Genomic DNA, 19,979 nt, shown 5'->3' with positions numbered 1-19,979 from the left:
ATCAGTATTATACGTAAAAAATTGAAAAAAATTGAAATTACAGTGTATGCCCTGAATGGAAAAAACAGAAAAATTCAGAATAATGAATTACAAATACTAACAAACAAAACTTGGACCAGCGATTATTTGGAAATTACATAATTCTAGATACAAAATAAAGAAAATTATCGTGCGTACAAATAAATCTCTGTCGTTTATCGAAATTGGGTACTTATTGTGAAAGAATGGTATGTTTTGTTTTATTCAAAGTATTGTACATTGCTACCCACTGCTTTTTCCCATCTTTCTGGCAGCATATGGATACCACGCCAGAAGAATGCTTCAGCTTTCAAGGCTATTCATAAATCAACCCATTTTTTGGCACCTTCATATTATGTGAAGTACTGTTGAGACAGGCTATGCGTCATCAATCAACACAAATAATAATCTGGAGCAATACCTGGTGAATACAGCAGGAGGGGGTAAACTTCTCATTTGATTGTTTTTGAGTAGGTTTTGACTAACGCCAGAACATGTGGATGAGCATTATCATGCAAAAGAATAATTTTGTCATGTCTGGAGTAGTAGTGGGTGAATTTTTTTTAGCGCTCAGCTCAATCTCATCAACAGTGTTTGGTAGAGAGCCCTAGTAATGGTTTTGTTCAATTTGAGCAACTCATAATACACAACATCAAACTGATCCAACCATATACACAACATTTTTTCCCATGAATATTCGGCTTGGCTGTCGATGTTGAAGCATGGCCAGGTGGTCTCCATAATTTCATCTTTGGGTTATCGTAGTAGATCGACTTTTCATCACCAGTGACTATATGATGAAAAAAAACCTTTTTGTTTATGCCTGGCAAGCAGCATTTCACCTGTAAAAAATTGCCACCCAACATTTCTCAACTTCAGTTCATATGCAACCCAATTTCTTTGCTTTTGAATCATTTCTAATGATTTTAAATGATGTGAAATTGCATGCTGATTTACTCCTAATGTAAATAGTTCTACTTGCGTTTGGGACGAATCTTCATCTAATAATGCATTTTCATCTTTCCACTCTATTCTCTGTCTTCGACATCAAAATCACTTACAAAATATCTTCATAATCATACGAAGCAGCTGCAGTAATGAAATTCAGGTCAAATTTTTACAATACCCAGGACCTTTTTTGGGACATAATGGCAGTGGGAGCTGTACTGAAATCCAGCAGATTCGTTCATTTTATCCTTACTATTGATGTCTTCAGCTGTATTTAGATATATGATGACAACATTTATTACACAACCTAATTACCAAGGAATTGTTACTACAAACATTAGTGGTACATACTTATTTTGAGATTTTATAAATGACCCATATTAAAAGTACTAATGCAACATAGCAAATATAATTTTATTTGCAGCACGTTTTGAATCATGATCAAAATGAATTTCATACTTTCATTATTAGCAAGCTTTTTGAGACTATGTTTAGAGCATGTCTATCACTGAAGGATAGCTGCCAATTTTGAAATATGAAAAAACAGAAGGTTTTCATGCTATGCAGTGATGCCATTTCAAAATAATCCCAAACTGACTTTATAATGCATAATTCAAATTATTGAACTACTTATAATGTAGTTTTGATGTCAAATATATTAATATTTAATTAATATTCTAAGTTTAAGTTCTTTGCTTGATTTTATTTTGTAATTTTTTAATTACATTATTGACAAAATCTGAGCAGGTAAGGAAATCTCTTCTTATTATTATTTTTAAATATAATGAAAATAAATTTAATAATTAAAGTACATACTCTTGTGTGGATAAACAGAGTAATGCATCATATATTCATGTAAAAGCAAAATTAAATACAAATATTAACTGATTAAAAATTAGCTTTCAAACTTCTATTGAAGAAAAAGACAAGTCAGATGAAAGTAAATTTAATAAGAAAAATTATGCTGAAAATCACTAGAGCTGGGGAAAAGGAATTTGAATAATTTAAATCTCATTAATTCAAAAAATTTATTTCTGATAAACATTTTGCTTAGTAGTCTTCCTCAATAAAAGCTAAAAATTAAAAAATGGAAGATCTGACAATTGACTGGGAGATTCAATAGAAAATTGTGTCTCCTGGTAAAATCAGATGAGTTAGCATCTATATTAAAATATAATGTATAACCCTTTGCATAATATTTAAGTGTTACTTATACAATAAAATAAATGCTGCAAAGTACTGTTTTAGCAGGTCATACGCAAAATTTCTGCGATTTTAATTACAGCTTTGTGCAAAAATAACTTACTTTAACAGTACAATTAATTTATTTTGAGAACAGAAATGTATGTTTTAGAATCAATACACTTATGGAAATAGAGCATGCACTCCCTTTTCAGAATACAATATATTCATACACCTATGAAGTAATTTTATATATTCAGAACAGAGAAAAAAATGAAACAATTTAAAATTCATATTTACATTTCCTTCGATAAGACCTTCTATACCATCATGAATACCATAAACAGTGTCACCTCTGAATAAGCAATTCCTTACAAATGATCTCACAGCAGCATTCATTCCACAACATGGTGCTCCAACATGCATTACAGCTAGAGTATACCCTTTCTGTAATGAATGCAAAAATTTACTTTTTAGCATATTTATTTGGTAAGCAATTTAAAATTCAAAAAGTCACAAAGGAAAAAAGAAAAGATAAAAGTTTTCACATACCTTCTGAAAGCCATAAAGGAGTTCGCAGCATTAAAAATTCATGCATTTATAGATATTTTCAATAATATAAATAATAAAAAAATTATAATACATAAAGTATGCCATATACATAAAGGACACCTAAGTTAGATTTAAAAGTGCAACAGCACTTTTCAGACTTTGTGCAGAGAACAGCACTTTGTGCAACAGCACAGATAAAAAAATTGCTTGAGAAGACATTACTTTAATAAACAAACTTTTCAAATGATAAACAGTATTTGACAATTTTACTGAAATTAGGTACCTATTCTACATCACCAACTTCTTAAAAAGATGTAGCATTAATAAAAGTTTGTCTTTGTTTAATTATTACCATAGGCATATTTACTTTCTATTTCATTCCACCCATTTCTAATTTGATGCATCCTAGCTGCTTTTCTAATATTTTAATTTCATTATCAGCTACATGGCTAAAATAATTTTATATGGGTTAATTCTTCTTGAATTCTAAATAAAACAGGTTGGTTATATGTTTCCCTCTCAAATGTAATTTAAATAGCGCCAGTTCTCATTATAATACCCTCAAGGAAACATGGTTTTCATACATTTTCCCATTATCAACCAAGCAACTATCCAATATATTTATTAAACAGATAACTAAAAAAGTATATAAGAGCTGTTATTTTCTGCACTGCACTGACTTTTTAACTAACAGAGGCAGGATCATACTTCAGATTAGCTTCCAGAAACAATTACTGCTTTCATTAATATAACACTCAAGCTTTGGGGGACATTACTGCAATGCAGAAACAGAGACAGAAATTTAGAATGTCTTCCTGACAATTCAGCAAGACAGCCATATGCACAAATTATGACATGTATGTGCACACTGAGTCAAATCAGAATATATGCAGTTCAGAATACAATATTAGTAATTGTTTTAAACCTTTAAAAAATGGGTGGCCGAAGAATTGGCCAGAGCTGTAGTGTCTCAAAAAGACAGCTGTGGCCGAAATATCAGCGAGCGAATTCCCCTCCCCCCATCCTTCAGGGTGTGGAGATTAGTGATGGGCAACTTTGGTACATTCTTGTACCCGGTACGAGAGTAACGGGTACAGACAAGTACCCGGTACAAAATACCCGTTACTCAAGTAACCGTTACTTTGAAAAGTACCGAAAACCGATTTCAAGTACCGAGTACCCAAGTAACGATTTGGAGTACCGAAGTAACGAAATACCGTAGTAACGGTTTGCTGTACCGGAGTACCCTAGTAACAGTTTACTGTACCGGAGTACCCTAGTAACGATTTGGAGTACCGAAGTGCCCTAGTAACGATTTGGAGTACCGAAATACGCAACTAACGATTTTGCACACTGAAGGAACTCTGCCACGTCACCACGTGTTTGATTTTTATCTGTACGGAGTAAGATTTTGAATATCAGAAAACATGTCAACTACGGAAGTGTCTGAGGAGCAGGCCATTCATGGACACAAGGAGTGCATATCACCATTTCGCAAATACAACCAGATACTACTGTCCTCGTACCAAAACCGAAGTGAGTTGAACCCTCATCGATCCTCCAGTAACGAATACCGAAAACGAGTACTTGGATGCACCGATTTTCAGTACCCGTTACAAAATACCCGGTTCGGTAGTACCGACTCATCACTAGTGGAGATAGTCATTGTCTAAATAACCTCCCTTGCTACATATGCGAGATGACCTTCGGGTTTCCCAACTTTGGAGTTTCGTAAATTCCCTTTCGTTTCCCTCAGCAGTGAAATCTTAGCAATTTTACATTAGTATTAATTTCACCAACTTTTCAGTGTCATTAAAAGTGTATTTTTTTTCTTTATATTTCTGCTTTTTATTGTAATTTTTGTATTTAACATTGCTGTTTGAAACATGCAAAATGCAATGGAGTGCAATGCAATGAAAATATAATGAATAAAATCTGTTTTAAAGTAAAAGAAAATAATAATAATAATAAAAAATCATGATCTAATGGGTATCAAAATTGACAAAAAAAAGCTTAATATAACATTTCTTTCAACGCGCGCATGCGTAAAGCATACATTACGCATAGTCGAAATTAGAAAATTGCAACCAGAAAACTATTTGATGTGTACTCGTGATATTTATAATGACGAGGAATTTGATTTAAATCATATCAAAGACGGAGTCCATCAAGATGAAATACTACATTTAGTAAGGAATTATAAGCTGAATAAAATAAAAACATCTGCTCTGAAGATAAGGATAGTGCTGATTGATCAACTTCCAGTTCATTGCGCACCCTGATGCCCCCCCCCTGCAGAGCAGCATGAAATTGATAAACAGATTTCGGAATGGTTAGAGAAACAAAGGATATGCCTTTATCCATTTTTTGCAGCAATTCCACTTTTTGTTTGATGGACATAGAAACATACTTTGCTTTGTAGATCTTTTGGCAGCTCCAGCATCGGAAATTCTATTTGACATAATCGAAAGTTCAAGCTTACTTTTATAAAATTGCTTTAACAGTCTGCAAAAAATAATAAGCCAGATCCAATTGAAAGATTAAGGAACAATGCAATCTGCAACATTAACTGAAATAGATAATTAGATAATTTTAGCTTAGCTTATATCGTCCGTTATACATTAAATGCGCATGCATAAACGTATTATGCGCATGCACACATGCACATGCCTAAACACCTATGCGCATGCGTGAACACATTATGCGTTGATACATGCGCAGAACGTTTGTAGCTTTGAGGTCCGGATTATGGGTGCCCGGATTAACGACTTTTGACTGTATAAGAAAAACACAACGGGATTTGTTTAATATATAAATATAAGCTGTTACACAATGCTTGGAAACAAATAAAAGTGAACTGCCGATTAATACAAGAAACAAATAGTTTAACATCATTTTCGAGTATAAATTAAAAATGTTAATTAGTACATGTAATTTTAAACTAAATTCAGTTTGTAAACAAATAAAAACTGAATAAACTATGAACTGATTATAGGCGTGCATTTGCTGCTAAGGCGTATTTTCATTATGATGCACTGTCAAATGTTAATATTCCAACATACGACAATTATTTAGCTACGAAATCTCACCATAATATGTTTCCATAGTTTAGGGAAAAGAAACAGCAGAAAAGAGAACAAATTCAACAAATTCTTTTATATTACTCTCTAGTCTCTTATCTGAAAATTAACAAAGGCGATATACTCCCTAGTCTCTTATCTGAAAATTAACAAAGGCGACCCCCAAAGGCAACCTACAGGAAAAGTTGCAAAAGAGTAGTAGTTTCCCTTTACGATGGCAGCTAAAAGGGGGGGGGGAGTGGAAATGCACTTGGATTTCCCATCTTTTTAAGTGAAATCTTTTCAAACTGTCCCGTCTCTTAAAGGTTAATGAAAATAAATTCTAATATGCCATTTTTCTCTTATTAAACTCCAAGAATTAAGTTTCTCAAGGCAATGTGCACAAGCTCCTTGCAAAATGGTAGAGTACAGTATAATGTATACTACCTTGTAAAATGGTAGAATCAGATACTTTGCTTTTGATGAAAATTTACAGAAGTAAATGCATTGCTCAAAAATTAAATTATATAGAAAATAATGTCATACACACAGAGATATATAACATTTAACAATAGATAAATATTTTAAAAAATGCCAAGCCAGATTGTTATAAGTTAAAGAAAACATTAATTAATCATGAAATATAACCTTTCCATGTCCCAAATTATCAAAAACTGACTTCGGAGGTCTTAATCTAGTTAGCATTTTATATGTCTGCAAATTTCTTTCAAAACTCCTAAAATGTAAAAAAAAATAATTAAATAAACAATTACATACATATACATATACAAACAAACTAGCTCAAAGAAATAATTACATTTAATGCAACAAAACAGAAAAGAATGACTGAAATTAAAAATTTACCGTCCTCTAAGTTTAACTGCCTCTTCCCACTGCTTACTATCCATAGCATAACCAACAGCTTTTGTCTAGGTAATAAATAAATAATAATTAACGAATAACAGTATGCATTTCATATGGGATGGCTTAGAAGTAACACAGATCATTTAATGCTATACAGTCAAAAGTCGTTAATCCGGACTCGTCGGGACTTCGGCGATTCCGGATTATCGATTTTTCCGGATTATAGATCATCAGTTTAAATCTCGTAAGATGGCATGCAGAAATTATAAAATAAAAAATATGAAACCGTAATTTATGAAATAAAGAACAATTATGATCTAAAGGGTATGAAAATTTACAAAAAAAAAAAAAAAAAAAAAAAAGAGCTTAATATTTATTTGTTTACTTTATTAAACATTTCTTTCAATGTAAGTTGTTTAAGTTGCTTCGTTTTATGTGATAACACTTTCTCTTTAATTCTATAAACTGACATAATTTCTTCTTCAGTTACAAAGCTCCGCTGTTCAAGTCCTATAATTGCTGTGTTGAGAATACCGACTAATTTGTGAATCGAATTTTTTTCGTTTTCAATAACCTCTGTGTCACTTTCTTCACTATCGGAAACGAATTATAATGAGGAGGAATTTGATTTAAATCATATCAAAGACGGAGTACATCGAGATGAAATACTACATTTAGTAAGGAATTACAAGCCGAAAAAAATTAAAACATCTGCCCTGAAGATAAGGATAGTGCTGACTGACCAATTCATTGCGCGCCGCGGAGTCCCTCCCCCCGCCGCAGAGCAGCATGAAATTGATACAGATTTCAGAATGGTTAGAGACACGAAGGATATGCCTTTATCCATTTTTTGCAGCAATTCCACTTTTTGTTTAATGGACTTCGAAACATACTTTCGCTTTGTAGATCCTTTACATATTAGTAAATATATATCAGAAATTCTATTTGACATAATCGAAAGTTCAAGCTTACTTTTATAAAATTTCTGTAACAGTCTGCAAAATATAATAAGCCGGATCCAGTTCGAAGATTAAGGAACAACGCAATCTGCAACATTAACTGAATTAGATAATTTCAGCTTAGCTTATACCGTCCGTTATACAGTAAACGCGCATGCGTAAACGTATTATGCGCATGCGCACACGCATATTCGCAGCCGTAAATGTCTTACGCACATGCATCAACGCGACACGCATGAGCAGAATGTTTGTAGATTTGACGTCCGGATTATGGGTGTCCGAATTAACGACTTTTGACTGTATTTATTTGATAGCATGTAATTAAAAGCAACGTAAAATTTAGTTTACCTTTTCAACACACTGCATCAAAGGAACTCTTACTGCTTGATTGCCATCCAAAGATACAACACATGCTTCAGAATCAGGTGTAGCTTCTAATAAAGCATGTACAGCCTCAGCACCCATTCGGCAACCCTACATATATACACACACACACCTATTTAAACCATGGGTTCACTGAAACAAGAAGCATTTTTCAACTAACTGAAATTCAATCATGTTTCCCACACAGATGAAAATTTCAAGCATTTAATTTTAAACCTTTAAAAATAAGTGCAAAATGTAAAAAAAAAAAAAAAAAAAAAAAAAAAAAAAAAAAAAAAAAGTGACTGATAAAAAAAAAAATATACACTGTGCCCCACAAAGTATTTACCCGTCCTTTATTTCTGCATCCACTGCTTGTACACATAGACTTCAAATTACAAAAATATTTTAGATGTAAAAATTAATGCTTTGGCATTTCAAAATTTACAAATATCAATTAAATAAAAATTACAAAATCTAACTTTATATGGTTCTCCAATTAATGTACTTAGACAAATATTACATTCATTATAAAAAGTAATACTCAGACACGTTTGACTCCCATACAATAAAAATTGACCAAGCTATTTAATTTAAAAATTGAGGACATTTGATATTTCCAACTTGCCTTCAGAGGTCGATTAATAAATAAATTAGAATATTGAAGGTTGATTTGTTTTCTCCTTAAAAGCCATTTGGCGATTTTTTTTTTTTTTTGTGATATACTGTAGCAAAACATTCTTTAATACATTATTTTGTTAAAACTGGTATGACAAAAAAATTTTCACAGTAGTAATTTTTATGTTTTCAAAGGATAAAAATATGCTAATATTCCAATGAAATTTTATTGTCATGAGAGTTATTATCTCGTGGAATTATTATTTTATAAAAATTCTAGTATATTAGAATCATTTCTAATTTCTAATTCATGCAAATAATAATATTAGTTGTTTATGAGCAGATACGGAAGTTGCAAGTGTTTTGTACAGCACAATTTCTATGACTCTGTAAACATGATTTTTTTTTAACAAAGGGTATTGATCACTACTTTTTCAAACAATCTGCACAAATATGCTTGTCACATAATCTATTAACATCAATTTTCTACCGCATTCTTGTTATGCATTACACATTTATCAAGGAGTTCTTAAATGAGGTGCAGAGGAAAACTTGAACTGCATTGCAGATTCAAGGGATAATAATCCGCAATTATGAAGAAAAACAAACAAAAACGGCTCAGCTGGCAGAAAATGCTCAATACAAGATGAAAATAAGCATACCACAAATCACTCACACATGAATGTCTAAAAATCTTTGAACACTTAAACTCAACAGCAGATCAGTCTAAGCAAACAAACATCAACTAAATCACAACTCTTCCTATCCCACCTATTTTCACCAGAGCCAAAAGGCTGAGTGAAGGCACTACTCAAATCTTCAAGAAAAACCAGTTTTAGAGGCCCAGAAACATCATTAAGCAGTCACAAACCACTAAAATGTTACCAATATGGAAACAAAATTTTCTTGTCAAGAAGATAGCATATGCTATGGATTTCAAGTTTTACTCAGAATTAAAATTACTAAAAAATAACTCAAGAACTAAAAACTGATTGAAAATCAAGATTACAGAAAATATACAATACAAAAACAAAATATGATGTTAGTTGATGAAAAAAGTATGAAATACATAAATAAAAAAACAAATATGGAATAAAACAATACCTAAAAATCAACATAAAACAAAGCAGCTAAATAAGCACAAATATCAAGTTACAACATTGCCTGTGCCCTAAAAAATTACAAGACATGAGCAAGACAACCCCTGAAACCAGGGAGAAATAACCATCCTTATCAAAATGTTGAGCAAGTATATTGAGGTCTATTACTTTTTTGAAGCAGCTGTCTAAGCAAACCAATGTTACACAGTATTTCTAGCATACACCAGAACCCTCTCCCAAGAACCTATGCTTGGAGTTTTATAACTATACTTAAGGCCCCATTCATAACACACAAGTAAATAGCCATTCTTACTTTGCAAATGGTTGTTAAATAAATTGGTATTTCCTTCATCAACTGTTAAAGCAATCTTATGACATGCACTCTTCATTCAAGAGTTCATGCAGTTAGACAAAATTGGCCAATCAAATGATATGTTTAAAAGGCATGTAATGAAGCAATTAGGGATGAAAAAAGTCTTCCTATGGAACTTTGAGCAGCATTTAAAATCAAGGGAATGCAATTATTTGATTCCTGTTTATAACATGTGAAGAAGTCTCTGCATCACAATTAATAAACTCTGTTTAAAAAAAATTCAAATTTCAAAATATAAAACAAGGCAACTGGTATTAGTTCTCCAAGCTTAGAAATAAAATAATTTAAATTCAAACTATTTGCTCTTTGTAAACAAAACAGAAAGTCTAATCACTAATAATAAAAATTAGTATAAACAAAATCTCAGATAAAAGAACAACTGTGTTCGAAGTATATTTCTACAATTATTAAGAAAGACTGAACTGGGAAAGAAAGACATAAAATGATTAAAAATGAACACCTTTAAACTAAAATATAAATGAAACTTAATTAGCAATAATTGTGTATTATGATTTCAGTAAAATTAATGCATAGAATTTGGATGATTTGAATAATAGACAGCAATAAACAAATGCTAAGAGTATAAACAGGGGGAAAATAAACTTATGGGGAAAAAATCTCAATTAAAAAAATAAATATTAATTAGTTAAAAAAACTAGAGGTCCAGTCTGCTATAAATAAAATTCATTTTGAATGTACTAATTGCACAAACACTGATGATTTAAATATAGCAGACAACAAAAATTTTTTAACTGGATATGATAGAATAACCCTTTGTTCCGCAGATGACTAACGAAGACAACTGAGCCATCAAGTACATAACAGTGCTCTAAAAAAAGCAAGAACTAAATGTGAAAAAAAAAATTCTCATGACGAACTGAAATGCAGTATGGTTCACAATATAATGGAATAAGTGAAATATTAGAAACGTATGAAAAAGATATTATATACAAAATTCAACAGTAAATTTTATTGCGAATATAGCTGTCTAGCACTTTAGTGCCAAATCATACTAAAATCAATATGTACCTTTTGATGTATGAAATAAATTTTAATGTATCTTTATAAATTAATGAATATGGAAAACATTAAAATATCAACATTCATAATTATACAACTTAGAATTCTAACTTAACATTAAATATTCATGTGAACTACTACCCATAACGGTAAATTGCACTATTTAAAACGAAATATATATATATACGAATGTAAAGGAATTAAAAAAAGTCTTCTTTCAAATATACTTGAGAAAGCTGCTGTAATATAAAAATATATATCCTAATGATCTCAAATTATGCTCCCCCCCCCCCGAATCTGAGGTAAGCAGTCACTTGAATATGCTATAATTTTAAGTGGAAACATTCCTGAAAAGCAAAGTTAATAATGAAGAGTATATTTTAGTAAATTAGAAATACTTCCAGGGCTTTGGTAAGGTCTGCAAACTTTCTAGGAAATTCTATTTACCGTAATTTCCGGAAGAAACGCCGCAGCATTTACATGTTTAAAACTTAAATTTTCAGCAGGTGCAGCGTTTCTACCCATGCGGCGTTTAGGTGCACTAAAAATAAAATATTTCCTATGATGGTCATTGTACATAGTTTGGATGGCCTTGTCATTGTGCATAGACTGGTGCTGTTCTCACACAAAAGACCACTCAGTTGCTTTTTGCGAACGTTATTTTGTTTACATTCTTTCCCTTGAACAGACCTACATGCCTTATTCACCCTAAAAGAGATATCAGAACAATAACATTCTTCCCCCTTTCAAATCAACATTCTCATCAGTTTGAATAGTCTCGCTCCTCTGCCATTCTATGAATCCTCCAGGACCCATCCTCTCCCCACCCCTGCCTTTTCTGCAATTTTTTTCAAAGGCGGACACGACTCCACCTGCATCGCAATAACGAACTCTGATGTATTTCTTCCCCTTCAGCATGAATCGATTTTTCTTGGCATTCTGCCAGATACAGATCCCATCAGTTTGGGTACAAGTACTTGTTGGATAGTTTTTAAGTAAGAAGGGAGAGGAAAATTTTTGAAAATGTCACCTAAACGGCACAGAAGCTAAACTTCTGGTTTTAAGCTTAATGTAATTTCACGTGCTGAACAAATTGGAAATCGAGCAGCAGCTCGAGAGTTTGAAGTCGACGAGAGATGTATTCGACATTGGAGAACTGAAAAAGAACTTCTTAAAAATATGCCACACCAGAAACGAGCAAAAGAAGTGGTACTGTAAGGTGGCCGAATCTCGAGGACAACCTTGCAAACTTGATAAAGGAGCAACGGGGAAAGGGAATGGCAATTTCGACTGTAAAAATTCACTTACAAGCAAAATTTATAGCAAAATGAATGAACATAAATGATTTCAAAGGAGGTGTAGCAGATTTATGAAAAGAAAAAATATTTCTGTGCGTACTATAACGACAGTCGGGCAACAATTACCAATGGACTGGCAGGATAAAAAGGCATTTTTTCTAAAATATGTGACAGATATTATTGACAAAAAAAAAAAAAAAAAAAAAAAAATAATAATAATAATTTCGGTCACAGATAACAAATATGTACGAAACGCTGTTAGCTTTTGACTCTCCTGCAAACAGAACTGTTTATGAAACTGGTGTAAAAACTGTATTTGTGCTTACGACGGGACATGAAAGAATGTCATTTACATGTGTGTTAGCTTGTGCCGCAAATGGTGACAAGCTAAAGCCGATGATTATTTTTAAATGAAAGACTATTCCGAAGGGAGATTTTCCTAATGACGTAGTTATTTGTGCAAACGAGAACAGCTGGATGTGCGAAACAATCACGTATGAGTGGCTACAAAAAGTTTGGCAGTGTCGTATGGGATCTTTTTTCCAACCAATAGGGTTATTGATAATGGATTCCATGCGTGCTCATTTACTTGAGTCAGTGAAAACCAGATGTCAAAAATTGTCTACGACTGAAGCAATAATTCCTGGTGGTTTGACAAAAATCTTACAATCGTTAGATTTGTCAGGTAATAAATCCTTCAAAGCTGAAGTCCGAAAGCGGTGGGAGTGTTGGATGAGTAAAGGATTGCATACGTATACCAAAAGTGGTAAAATGCGTAGAGCATCTTATGAAGAAGTTGCAAAGTGGGTAGAAGTGCGTGGAAATCGGTAAAAACATTGTCAATAATAGCAGGGTTCAAAGAAGCTGAAATTATATCCTTAGATAAAGAGACTGTAAACCAAGAGGTTGAATGTGACGATCTGGAAGACTTGGAATTAGATCAGGATTTACTAAATCTTTTTAATTCAGATAGTGAAGAATCAGATTTTGATGGCTTCATATGATGTATAGTTTGCTGTAATTCCTTTTATAAGTAAAATTTAAAATTTCTTTTGTCATCCAAATTTAATATTTTGTTGTTGCAACATTTTTTATAATATAGTCTGAGTTTTACAAATATGGACTTCTTTAGTGTGTAAATATAAGTATATATGTGAAGGTAAATATATTTTCCACATTTCTTACCTTTAATTTATTTTTGAGTTATGGTTTCTTTTCATGCATTTTTCTTAACTGGTATGTCATATATTAGGACTTCGGTTGAGATTTTGCATCTATGCGGCCCACGACGATGTCAGTTGCAATTTAATATCTATTGCGGCGTTTATGCTGATGCGGCATTTCTGTGTAATTTAATTTTTTTTCCTGCCATTTTTCTCGAGTGCAGAGTTTGCGCTGATGCGGTTTTTCTTTCGGAAATTATGGTAGTTCCATCTCGTATACAAATATCCTAATAATTTTATTTTATATATAAGGAAGAGTCATTATTTTGCCTTTTCCCATGGGTTACATATCCTAATTTTTTATGTATTGTAAGCATTTAGTCAGCTTTTTTGCTATCAAGAAAAAAGGAAAACAAATCAACAGGGTCAGGCCATTTGCTGCCCTGCATTAAATAGCAGATTCAATTTCTTTGATTCTTATTTATGTCATGATCGAGTGGGACATATATGTCCCAGCCCCCAAGGAAAAGGTTTTAGAGCTGCCTCTGAACCTGTTCTAATAGTTGGCTGCTAAATTTTGAGGTCAGATTTAACAATTGAGGTGTCCTTAGCCTTCTTCCCGCTTCATAGAGTACCTTTGCTTGATCTTCATCAATATGCGGATCTCCTCTCTACTACATCAATGAATGTCCCTGAAATTTGACTCGCAGGTTTACTAGCATTTCCAGAAAAGTGATGTATAAGGTGGTATTTGAAAGATCAAATCGTATGGTAGACATTAATCGTTTGGGATGATGTAACCACAGTGTTTTCATCAATTGCACTCTCAAAAGTAGTTTCTGGGTCCATTTCTGTTAATTCCCAGATGCAAATAGTGAGAGGTAATGCAGGATTGTTCAATTAAACTTTTCTCCCACAGTTCTGACTGCATCTCAGAGGAACTGTACGGATTTCGTTTTTGGGGAGAGAATTAAAAAAAAATCTTATACAATCATTTAACCCTCAGCTGGAGGGGCTGACATATGGTACAATTTTAGAGGGGCGGCGTAGGAAGAACCCCAGGTCGTTTTTCGAGCCTCTGCTTCATGTTTGAAACTATTTAATCGTATACATGGGATTAATGAGGTGATTCGTTATAGTAAAAATGATATAAGAAAAAGAATAACAGAAAAAAAAACAGTAAAGATGGAAATTACAAATTTTTAATTAATTCAAAAAATGGAATGCACTGGAAATGTAATTTAAAGTTGTATAGTATGCTGCATTATTTTCTGTATGAAAATTATAAGATCATAAATCAAATTTACAAATTATAAATATTCCGTAAAGAAAAGTTCGGTAAGTAATAAATTTCACAAATGAAAAAAAAATTAAAACCTTTTGCTACTCTAATCCACTTCAGATTGTCCCTGTTCACTGCAGCAGTGTTTGCAAAGTTGTATTCTTTCCCAGATAATTTCTGCAGGTAAACTTAGAACACTCAGAACATTTTATGGTAGTGTAATTATTCTTAATTCTACCATACTCAGCGCAGCGTCCTTTGATCTCTTTTGCAGGTGGTTCCTCGTTTGTTTCGGCCGTCTTGTCCGCTTCTGTTGTTACCAGCCTTCTAATAATAGCTTTGGAATGCGACAGGAAAAACGGCATTTTCAGACGATTCTGAAGATGTGTTTCATCAAAGATGTAGCTAAATTTTTCAAAAAATATCTTCTAAACTCGATTTTTGCATCAGATTTGGCGAAGTTCAAGAGCACTTGCAAATTTATGCCCGGTATGTTTAGCAGTGCAAAAAATATTGCCATTGTCCACCTCTTGGTTTTTCGGGCGACAGTGAAATTACTACAAAGTTGGTCTACGGTGGACTCCACCTTTACATTTGTTATAGTCCAGGATTACGTCAGGTTTATTCATTTCTTGGTCAATTTTGTCATCATCATGTAAAGTACTGAGCAGTATTACACACTTATTTTTTTTTTGTTGCATATGAAACAATTGTCATATCCTTTTGAAAACCAAACAGTGAACTGCCGACTTTTCTTGTTTTTGATGGCTGGAATTTATTTGGAATTTCCTTTTTATTTTTTCAAGCGTGCCCACAAGTGTTATACCTATCGTAAGAACATATTGAGCTAGCAGGTAGCCTGTATACCAATTATCGGTTGTCAGGTTACGGTTGGAACCTTCATATGCATCAATTAGCCTTTTGACAATGTCAATACTTAGAAGCCTCGTAAGGTCCTGGGGGTTGATTGCCACAATAAATTTCAAGCTTCAATGTATAAAACATTCGTGAGTTAACAACTGCAAAAATTTTCAGACCGTACTTTGCGGGCTTGTTGGGGATGAATTGAATAAAAGTGCACCTCCCGTGAAAGGGTTCCAGATTCTCATTGATTGCGAGTTCATCAACTGGTGTATAAAAGATTTGACTGATTTGAAAAGATCTGATTGAAAGATTCAAAAAATTCTCTTAGTGCAGCAAGCTTATCAGTTTTTCTTCGCACATACCTTGTGCCTTTATCGTCAAATCTAATAGTAGCACACAGGTTTCTGAATCGCTTGAGACCCACGACCCCTTGCAAAATTTCAATTCCAGTATTGTCTTTTGCCCATGCTTCCTCCAAATTGAGTTTTGAGATTTTTTTGCACTCTAATAAGACTAAAATTCCTAAAAAGGCAAACATTTCTGCTCTATTAGTATCATACACGCTTCTCTTTGAGTTGTTTTGGAAATCATCTACAGTCCTGTTACATTTGAGATAAATATTTGTATATTGTACAGTAGCATCAATCATATTTGTATTTATGATTTTCTGGAAAGCAGAAAGCTCATCATTTATATCGTCACAAGTTTTGGCACTTGGACAAATTTTTTTCATCAAATTTTTTCGAGGCATTCAGGCAAATTTGCTCTTCAGGGAAACGTTATTCCACTTATAAGTTTCCTTTTCCTCTTTCAGAAACTTTCCTCCAACTTTCTTCTTTTTGTAATTTTTTTTACAAAAAAGTCCTCATATTTTAAATCACTCATGCCATTTTCAACATCACTAAAATCATCATTTGTTGGGGAAACATCATTTGAGGAAGGAAAATGAGGATGTTTAGAAACATTTCCGTCACTTTCTGAATCACTTTCATGATCAGAATGTTCGATGACTCTTAATTCATCGACATCAGATGCGTTATCCAAATTGTCAGAGTCTTCATCAACCGAAACTTCTTCTAAAATGCACAAATAATCTTCAGGAGGTACAATATTCTTTCTGTACATAATTAGAGAAGCAGCGTACTGTGTTCGCCTACGCGACATGTCCACAATAACTGCTTTCTGAAGAAAGGCATAAACCAGACTGACCAGAAATACCAGATGCATTGCACTCATGGAATGTTTCTAGGAGGGTAGAGGAAGGAAGGAATCTCAGGAAGGGGTTGTCTAAAAATTACAGCCCAAAAGATGGCATTGACGTACACTGTACGCCGGCTCCTCCATTGCAGGGTTAAACAGGCACAAGTTAAATTCATTTTTTGCCTACAGTGAATATGAAGATGCACTTCAAATCTGCAAATCAGTTCGGTATCAGAACTTCTCACAAAGCTTGTTGGCTTCAGGAAGCTTCAAACAATTTACTGAAACATCTAGTGGCAATTTGGATCACTACTCTAAATTTAAAGCAACAAATTTAGAGTAATGATTCAAATTGTCACTGTTTCAGTAAATTGTTTGAAGCTTCCTGAAGCCAACAAGCTTTGTGAGAAGTTCTCACACAGAACTGATTTGCAGATTTGGAGTGCATCTTCATATCCACTGTAGGCAAAAAATGAATTTAACTTGTGCTGATTGTATAAGATTTTTTTTAATTCTCCCCCCCCCCAAAAAAAAAGAAATCCGGACAGTTCCTCTGGGATGCAGTCAGAACTGTGGGAGAAAAGGTTAATTGAACAATCCTGCATTACTTCTCACTATTTGCATCTGGGAATTAACAGAAATGGACCCAAAACTACTTTTGAGAGTGCAACTGATGAAAGCACTGTGGTTACATCATCCCATAAATTTAGAGTAGTGATTGAAAAATGTTCAATGTTCCTCTTGAATGGTGCTCATACATCCACAACACTGTGATCTCTCTGGTATATTTGTCTACAGGCATTTTTTTACATTTCATGTATAACTTAGGATCTGCACCATTTTTGCACATCTGATTCAGCATTGTTTTAGATAAAACATCTACAAACTTGTGAGTGTTATCTTAAACCAAAATCAAAATGAAGCCATTTGAGAGCATTTCTGGCTTCCCTCAACAACAGAAAAATTCTTCTTAAAATGAATCCCAAATCTTTTTGTTGCCTGATTGAAATGTGCCTTTTTTCCATAGATGGGAATTTCCACTTACTGCTTCTATAAATGCTATTAGTGGTCCTAATTCAGGATATTTTATATAAGCTTTCTTCGGTTTCTCAAATGAAAAGTCCTGACCAAGAACTTAGAAATAAATGCAGTAACAGAAATGGCACAGTCTATGGTTCACTGGTCTTGCTTTACATGCTACTCCTTGTTAAACAACTCCCAATCTAATTTTAATAATTAAAATAAATGATTTTCCTTAATATATAGAAAAATCACAAGGACTATGGTAGCCATGATAAGTCGTGACCTCCATGTTGTTGACATTTCCTACGCTTCACTTTCGTGATGCCATCTATTCTAACTTCCTTGGTCCTGAACAATGGAACCAAAGCAACATTTCATCTTAATCTTTGAGCAATGTCTGTATTTTCATATACAAGGTGTTGATGGAAGTGAATCAACATTCCATTTAAAGAACCTCTGCAACCTTCAATCCTCATACTAAATTATTATAGCATTATATCCAGTAGGTCACTTGCCCCTCTAAATATCTCAAGTAGTTAAGTTGATGATGTATAGATAGATGCACTTCAAAAATATTTGCATGCACACATAATAACACAAAAACTGTACTACAATTAAATTAGTGAAGAGGCTTTCCCTGGTGATACAGCAATTTTCTTCAAGCTTTGAGTTTTACAGAAACTATCAAAAATATTCTTAATGATCTATTTCTTACTGATTTTCTTTTTACTTTTCATTTTCTTGGGGATCTATTTTTGGCAAAACACAGCATTAAACCACTACTGTCATCTGTATCAAGAATGAAATCACATTTCAATTGAGCACAAGCTAATGCAGGGTTGTATGTCAATGTCTCCAGTATTTTAAATGGTTCTTTACACATATCAGTCCACAAATATTTTCATTCTGTTTCTGCTAATCAATATAGGGGATCTGTAATAAATTTTTAATAAATATATTGCAATTAGGGTAACAGATGAAGAAAACTTCATTTGTGAACAGATCTCCAGGGTGATTCCAATTATGAACAACCTTGATTTTTCCAGAATATGAGTGCACAATTTTTGCAGAGAAGATGTGGCTTACTAGACAGTGAAATTCCCACAGAAATTGCTATCACTTCAGAGGACTTAATTTTAAATTACCTTATTTACATTTTATCAGCCCTTTCTTGCTATACATAGCTACCAACCTTGAAATCTTAAAAACTGGGAGGTTTTCATAAAAGGAATTTCAAATTGACTTTAAATCAGTTTATAATGAATGATTCAGGTTATTGAATTTATTGTAATACAGTTCTGATGGGAAGTATATCAGCACTGGAATGGATATTCTAAATTTGATATTCTTAGGCTAAAAGTACATTAAAAAAATTTCTTACACTTTTATACTCAGGAAATCCCGAGCTTTGAAGGTAAGCCTTTTTATCAAATACTATGAAAATAAAATTTAAATACTATTAAAATAAAATTAATAACTAATGCATATAGCATTTGTGTGGATAAACTTAATAATGTATCATATATTGAAGTAAAATAATATTAAATACCAATATTAACTGATTAAACATTGCTTGAATATTCATATAAATATATACAAATGTCTGCTTAAAATATTCATATAGATATATACAAATGTCAACAACAACAGATTAAGACAATTCAGATGTAATTTAAAAAGATAAATATCAATAAAATGCATTAAAAATACAATTCAGATAAAATTTATTTAAAAAATTAATAGAATTTGCCTAATTTAAGTTTCATTAATTCAGCAAATTTCACTTGTTGCTGGGAAACATTTTCTTTAGAAAAGCTAAAAATTAAAAACTGGGAGATTTTGTGACCTACCATGAGTTGTAATGAAAAATCGGAAGTCTCCCACTGAAATTAGGAGTTGGCACATATGCCATTATCTAGTGTTACGAATTTTCTATATATGTGCATAATTTTGATGAAATTATATGTGAAATTGTGGTATTTTTTGTATAATGTAAAATGAAATGCTCGAAAGAGACAAAGGTCTGCCAGAAAAATAACATTACAGGGACAGGTTTATTTAACATTGAGGTAAATGCCTATCTTGCTAAATTG

The 19,979-nt window shown here is 32.7% G+C and overlaps 1 protein-coding gene across 1 annotated transcript in view; it reads right to left on the bottom strand.

Moving 5' to 3' along the window:
- Nucleotides 1–19,979, bottom strand: part of LOC118185622 (ATP-dependent 6-phosphofructokinase-like) — a 116,680-nt gene that overhangs the window by 28,070 nt on the left and 68,631 nt on the right. The window contains exons 10-13 of the mRNA XM_035355510.2: nucleotides 7,931–8,056; nucleotides 6,624–6,688; nucleotides 6,408–6,495; nucleotides 2,449–2,595 (exon numbers count right to left, since the gene is read on the bottom strand). Coding sequence (XP_035211401.1) covers nucleotides 2,449–2,595; nucleotides 6,408–6,495; nucleotides 6,624–6,688; nucleotides 7,931–8,056 — 426 coding nt within the window. The remainder of the gene's footprint in view (nucleotides 1–2,448; nucleotides 2,596–6,407; nucleotides 6,496–6,623; nucleotides 6,689–7,930; nucleotides 8,057–19,979) is intronic.

This window comes from Stegodyphus dumicola, chromosome X2 (assembly GCF_044657685.1).
Source record: "Stegodyphus dumicola isolate Sdum_Otavi_A_Nest chromosome X2, ASM4465768v1".
In the NCBI taxonomy this organism is placed as follows: domain Eukaryota; kingdom Metazoa; phylum Arthropoda; class Arachnida; order Araneae; family Eresidae; genus Stegodyphus; species Stegodyphus dumicola.
Note: the sequence above shows the minus strand (reverse complement) of the source record. Positions and strands in the feature narration are given on the sequence as shown.